Source organism: Salvelinus sp. IW2-2015, unplaced genomic scaffold, assembly GCF_002910315.2.
Source record: "Salvelinus sp. IW2-2015 unplaced genomic scaffold, ASM291031v2 Un_scaffold3163, whole genome shotgun sequence".
Taxonomy (NCBI): domain Eukaryota; kingdom Metazoa; phylum Chordata; class Actinopteri; order Salmoniformes; family Salmonidae; genus Salvelinus; species Salvelinus sp. IW2-2015.
The window spans coordinates 463-7,710 of NW_019944451.1; the positions used below are offsets into that span (position 1 = coordinate 463).

General features: G+C 40.5%; 1 protein-coding gene and 1 long non-coding RNA gene across 3 annotated transcripts in view; both read right to left on the reverse strand.

Annotated features, from left to right (window-relative positions):
* Nucleotides 1–1,703: 1,703 nt before the first annotated feature.
* LOC139025727 (uncharacterized) overlaps nucleotides 1,704–7,248 on the reverse strand; it is a 45,228-nt gene continuing 39,683 nt past the window's right edge. Inside the window, exon 2 of the long non-coding RNA XR_011477330.1 lies at nucleotides 1,704–1,754. This is a non-coding gene — a long non-coding RNA (uncharacterized lncRNA). The remainder of the gene's footprint in view (nucleotides 1,755–7,248) is intronic.
* The window catches only part of LOC112075445 (endonuclease domain-containing 1 protein-like), a 14,550-nt gene continuing 9,103 nt past the window's right edge, over nucleotides 1,802–7,248 (reverse strand). For both annotated transcript variants that reach the window (XM_024142448.2, XM_024142446.2), the window contains one exon: nucleotides 1,802–5,355. In XM_024142448.2, the coding sequence (XP_023998216.1) occupies nucleotides 4,744–5,355 (612 nt within the window). In that variant the 3' untranslated portion in view covers nucleotides 1,802–4,743. The remainder of the gene's footprint in view (nucleotides 5,356–7,248) is intronic.

Below are 7,248 nucleotides of genomic sequence, written 5' to 3' on the forward strand. Positions count from 1 at the left end.
GCTTTGGTTTCTAGTACAGCACTCTAACCACTAGGCTACCTGCCGCCCCTTCAGTTGCCTTCCACTGAATGCAGGGAAACATTTGGTATTTATTTTTACAGCAGCTCAACCAGTGACATTTTGATGAGAAATAATAGTATTTATTGTTTGTGGACTTGGACAAAAGGGGAACATTTCCTGGTTCAAGTGTGGATAAAAGAGGGATGAAAATTCTGACAATCTGTTTTTAGTCTGCTGGTTAGCATAACTGAATGCAAATATGCTAATTATCAATGATATGGATAATAGATCTAAACACAGATGATGGAGACTAATTAGAAATATATTTATCAACCAATCAATCAATTGAAACCTGTCCTGTCCACAAGAGTCATGGAGTGGAGGTTTGAAAACTGGAACAAGCTGCCACCTGCTGGTGAGATGATTCTACAACACTGCTTGAAAATCATTTTCCAACATTTTATTTAACCTTTATTAACTAGGCAAGTCAGTAAAGAACAAAATATTATTAACAATGACGGCCTACCCCGGCCAAACCTGGACGATGCTGGGTCAATTGTGCGCCACCCTGTGGGACTCCCAATCACGCAGGATGTGATGCAGCCTGGATTTTGATGATTCTAGAACACTGTTTGAAAATCCTTCTTGACCAGCTCAGGTATGTTTAGAGACATGGTAGCTTCTTGACCAGCTCCAGGTATGTTTTGAGACATGGTAGCTTCTTGACCAGCTCCAGGTATGTTTAGAGACATGGTAGCTTCTTGACCAGCTCCAGGTATGTTTAGAGACATGGTAGCTTCTTGACCATCTCCAGGTATTTTAGAGACATGGTAGCTTCTTGACCAGCTCCAGGTATGTTTAGAGACATGGTAGCTTCTTGACCAGCTCCAGGTATGTTTTGAGACATGGTAGCTTCTTGACCAGCTCCAGGTATGTTTAGAGACACGGTAGCTTCTTGACCAGCTCCAGGTATGTTTTGAGACATGGTAGCTTCTTGACCAGCTCCAGGTATGTTTTGAGACATGGTAGCTTCTTGACCAGCTCCAGGTATTTAGAGACATGGTAGTTCTTGACCAGCTCCAGGTATGTATTGAGACATGGTAGCTTCTTGACCAGCTCCAGGTATGTTTAGAGACATGGTAGCTTCTTGACCAGCTTCCAGGTATTTTGAGACATGGTAGCTTCTTGACCAGCTCCAGGTATGTTTAGACATGGTAGCTTCTTGACCAGCTCCAGGTATGTTTTGAGACATGGTAGCTCTTGACCAGCTCCAGGTATGTTTAGAGACATGGTAGCTTCTTGACCAGCTCCAGGTATGTTTTGAGACATGGTAGCTTCTTGACCAGCTCCAGGTGTGTTTTGAGACATGGTAGCTTCTTGAACAGCTCCAGGTATGTTTTGAGACATGGTAGCTTCTTGACCAGCTTCCAGGTATGTTTAGAGACATGGTAGCTTCTTGACCAGCTCCAGGTATGTTTTGAGACATGGTAGCTTCTTGACCAGCTCCAGGTATGTTTTGAGACATGGTAGCTTCTTGACCAGCTCCAGGTATTTTTGAGACATGGTAGCTTCTTGACCAGCTCCAGGTATGTTTTGAGACATGGTAGCTAGCTGGTATGCTGGGCCATGGCTGGTTGGACACATATTAAGGCAAAGTTTGAATGAATAACTGACAACTAAAATAGTACTTTCAATAATTTATATTTTAGCTCAAATAATGTGGTTTAATGTTGAATTGGAACTATTTGGAGTCACTTGGTTACATTTAACAGCATGAGAACAAAACACCAGACTCACAGGCTTCATTCATTATAGATGTTTATTCCTTCAGATGGGAAGAAGATGGATACATACAGTGATAGAATTACATTCAGAACATATAATAGATCTCTAGTAACAGTGATAGAATTACATTCAGAACATATAATAGTATCTCTATGGTAACAGTGATAGAATTACATTCAGAACATATAATAGTATCTCCATGGTAACAGTCATAAGAAGTCACAACCTGACAAACTGTAGGCCAGGGTTGGGTTAATTCCATTTCAATTCCAAATGTTCCTCATTGAAAAGCATTGCAGAGAAATGGATTTCCAGTGTACTTCTAGAACTGACTGGAATTGAAATGGAATTGACCTCAACCCTGCTGGAAGCATAATTATTAACATTAACAAGAGTAATGGCAGCACATCATCAAGGAATTAAACTGTATTTATTTATTAGAATAGAATTGTGTTCCCTTTTGTACTTTTTTATATTTGTATATAGACAGAGAAGAGTATAGACTATAGATACAGTTGAAGTTGGAAGTTTACATACAATTAGGTTGGAGTCATTAAAACTCGTTTTTCAACCACTCCACAAATTTCTGTTAACAAACTATAGTTTTGGCAAGTCGGTTAGGACATCTACTTTGTGCATGACACAAGTAATTTTTCCAACAATTGTTTACAGACAGATTATTTAACTTATAATTCACTGTATCACAATTCCAGTGGGTCAGAAGTTAACATACACTAAGTTGACTGTGCCTTTAAACAGCTTGGAAAATTCCAGAAAATTATGTCATGGCTTTAGAAGCTTCTGATAGGCTAATTGACATCATTTGAGTCAATTAGCCTGTGTACCTCTGGATGTATTTCAAGGCCTACCTTCAAACTCAGTGCCTCTTTGCTTGACATCATGGGAAAATCAAAAGAAATCAGCCAAGACCTCAGAAAACTAATTGTAGACCTCCACAAGTCTTTCATCCTTGGGAGCAATTTCCAAATGCCTGAAGGTACCACGTTCATCTGTACAAACAATAGTATGCAAGTACAAACACCATGGGACCTCGCAGCCGTCATACCGCTCAGGAAGGAGACGCGTTCTGTCTCCTAGAGATAACGTACTTTGGTGCGAAAAATGCAAATCAATCCCAAACAGCAGCAAAGGACCTTGTGAAGATGCTGGAGGACACAGATAGAACAGTATCTATATCCACAGTAAAACGAGTCCTATATCGACATAACCTGAAAGGCCGCTCAGCAAGGAAGAAGCCACTGCCTCAAAAACCGCCAAAAAAAGCCAGACACGGTTTGCAACTGCACATGGGGACAAAGATCGTACTTTTTGGAGAAATGTCCTCTGGTCTGATGAAACAAAAATAGAACTCTTTGGCCATAATGACCATCGTTATGTTTGGAGGAAAAAGGGGGAGGCTTGCAAGCCGAAGAACACCATCCCAACCGTGAAGCACGGGGGTGGCAGCATCATGTTGTGGGGGTGCTTTTCTGCAGGAGGGACTGGTGCACTTCCCAAAATAGATGCCATCATGAGGCTGGAAAATTATATGGATATATTGAAGCAACATCTCAAGACATCAGTCAGGAAGTTAAAGCTTGGTCGCAAATGGGTCTTCCAAATGGACATTGACCCCAAGAATACTTCCAAAGTTGTGGGAAAATGGCTTAAGGACAACAAAGTCAAGGTATTGGAGTGGCCATCACAAAGCCCTGACCTCAATCCTATAGAAAATTTGTGGGCAGAACTGAAAAAGCATGTGCAAGCAAGGAGGCCTACAAACCTGACTCAGTTACACCAGCTCTGTCAGGAGGAATGGGCCAAAATTCACCCAACTTATTGTGGGAAGCTTGTGGAAGGCTACCTGAAACGTTTTCCCCAGTTAAACAATTTAAAGGCAATGCTACCAAATACTAATTGAGTGTATGTAAACTTCTGACCCACTGGGAATGTGATGAAAGAAATAAAAGCTGAAATAAATCATTCTCTCTACTATTATTCTGACATTTCACATTCTTACAATATAGTGGTGATCTTAACTGACCTAAAACATAATTTTTACTTGGATTAAATGTCAGGAATTGTGAAAAACAGAGTTTAAATGTATTTGGCTAAGGTGTATATACACTTCAACTGTATATCACAGACATAGAAGATATGGACAGAGGGAAGAGAAGAGTATAGACTATAGATATATATAGACTAGAAAGGTTTGAATCGGGAATTGAACTCTGGTCTCCTGTAGGGGAATGAATTCTCAATAGTGGTCTGTGTTATGGATGAAAACTCTGACATATGATGTGTGACCTTTACAGAGATACACAATCCACTAAGACAATCATTTATAAGTTATATTTTTCAATAATCAATTAGTATATACACTGAGTGTACAAAACATTAAGAACACCTTCCTAATATTGAATTGCAGACCCCTTTTGCCCTCAGAACAGCCTCAGTTGGTCGGGACATGGACTCTACAAGGTGTCAAAGTGTTCTACAGGGATGCTGGTCCATGTTGACTCCAATGCTTCCCACTGTTGTGTCAAGTTGACTGGATGTCCTTTGTTGATACACACGGTAAACTGTTAAGCGTGAAAATCCCAGCAGCATTGCAGTTCTTGACACAAACCGGTGCGTCTGGCACTTACTACCATACCCCATACCATAACCTGTTCAAAGGCACTTAAATATTTTGTCTTGCCCATTCACCCTCTGAATGGCACACATACACAATCCATGTCTCAAGGCTTATTTATCCTTCTTTAACCCCGTCTCCTCCCCTTCATCTACACTGATTGAAGTGGATGTAACAAGTGACATCAATAAGGGATCATAGCTTTCACCTGGATTCACCTGGTCAGTCTATGTCATGGAAAGAGCAGGTGTTCTTAATGTTTTGTACACTCAGTGTAAATACACCTACAAAGAGACACATTTACAATCCTCATCACATTCCATTTACCTTTTCCTGCAAACATACCCACTTCCTACCTCCCTCTCTCTCTCTTTCTGAGAAGAACCTCTTGGACACTGCTTTGGGAAAACCTGGACACCACCACCTGGGTAATGCTGCTTCAACTTGTTATTCAACATCTTTTCGAGTGCTCCCAAGGTTTCTGGTTTCAATGTTTTCCCCTTTACCTTCTTGTTGCTCCCCCAGTGTGCTTCGGCCATCCACTCTTTCTTCTCCCTGCTGTAACAGCAGTAGGCTGTCCACATGAGATCTGGGATGTTCACTTCGTATTTCAGTGTGTTTCTCTTACTGGGAACCGCTCCAGTCACCAAATAGGCTTCTATATTCCCGTTGGTACTATTACAGTCCGTCTTAAACTTCGTTCTGACATAGTCCTCCATTTTGCTCCAGCTGCCATTGTTGAAGGACACCACCTGGGGAACGATGTTGGTCAGGGTAAAGGTGGACTTCTGAGTATCAAGATAATGAGCATGTGAATTTGGGAAGAGGTGACCTCTGTTGACATCTTTTTCTTTTATTGAGTTACTATAGTCGTAGTTCACAGCCTGGTATGGATGATCCACCTGCATTTCATGGTTGTTGTTTTCCATGTTGAGCTGCAGGAAACAACAGTCATATATTAATTCACAAGTTTTCTGTACAATAAACCCTTTTCTGGGGGGGGGGTTCACAATCAATCAGGTCTCTATACCCTTCATAGTGGTAGTTCTATATTCTGTAGATTAAAAAACATGAGCTGGCGCACACCCAGTAAAATTAGTTTGTGTGGAGTTTGACTAACGGCGAATAAACTATAAACCACCAAATAAAGAAAGTCCCACTACATATATAAACTCCCAGTAATTTATTGGGTATTTACCAACATTTCAGCATCTCTGTGTCTTCTTCAGGGTGATGTCATGAATACTTGAACCAGGTTATGTAGACAAACAGTGTAATTAGTGTAACCAATGACAGTATTGAGGGGTGTGTCATAATGATTATGTTAATTAGAATGAATTAGTGAAACTATTAAAAAATCATAAATGGCATATTAAATATATATTAGGTTATTGTTATCATATGGAAGCATCACTGAATATTGTACATCATATTATATCAACATACATTATTGTTTAATTCAATTTCTCCTATTTAATTGTTTCATATTTCATATTTGTTATTTCATCTTTTGGTTCAATCTTACTGAACTATTATCCAATAACTACTTTGTCTTTGAGTCAGACGTTTTCCTTCAAAGTCAGGGTGTAGCCATGGGCCCACCCAACTATGCAAACCTGTACGTGGGACAATTTGAAGAAGCATTCCTTTACAAAACAGAGACACATCGCTTACATACTTGAATACTTCTATGGAAGAGATACATAGATTATTTATTTGTGCTCTGGGAAGTAAGTCAGCAGGAACTCAATTAATTCCAAACTCTACTAAACGAGAGCTCTGAATACCTCAAATTCACCAAGAATGGTCGACCATATAGCCAGTTATGCAGGGTTAAACAAAAATGTGGCCACCAGACAGATTTTGACAGCAATGCTAAAAGAATGACAGATAAATTCAAAATGAGGACAAAACTCTTGATGCGGCAATGATGAAAATATCTCCAAAACCAAGAGAGGAATTACTAAAAACTCCACCAAAGCAGAAAAACAACCCAACTGTGTTTTGTACTAAGTACACCAAGGGTTCGGAGAAAATGAAAGCAATCCTGAAAAAGCACTGGCATATTCTGCAATCAGACAAAACAGTTGCACACTTCTTCAATGGACCCCCCTGGTGGTCTATGAGTGTGGTCGCAATATTGGAGACAGCTTGGTGAGATCTGACCTGCCCCCTGAGCCCACTCAGACACTCTTGACACCCATTCCAAATGGGAACTACAAACTTGGTTCATGCGCACAGTGTAATAGCACTATAAAAACGTCTTTCTTCAGACACCCACATACAGGTAGAACAATCCCTGTTAGGGGATCATCTCATACAAGACCAAGGGAGAAATCTGTCTCATCACCTGTTCATGTGGGAAAGCCAACGTAGGACAAACGAAAAGACAATTAAAACAACACATAGCTGAACACCACAACTCAATCATGTGACAGAACATTGACTAACCAGTAGCAGCTCAATCAGGTGTCAGAACATTGACTATCCAGTAGCAGCTCAATCAGGTGTCAGAACACTGACTATCCAATAGCAGCTCAATCAGGTGTCAGAACACTGACTATCCAATAGCAGCTCAATCAGGTGTCAGAACACTGACTATCCAGTAGCAGGTCAATCAGGTGACAGAACACTGACTATCCAGTAGCAGCTCAATCAGGTGTCAGAACATTGACTATCCAGTAGCAGCTCAATCAGGTGACAGAACATTGACTATCCAATAGCAGCTCAATCAGGTGTCAGAACACTGACTATCCAGTAGCAGCTCAATCAGGTGACAGAACATTGACTATCCAGTAGCAGCTCAATCAGGTGACAGAACATTGACT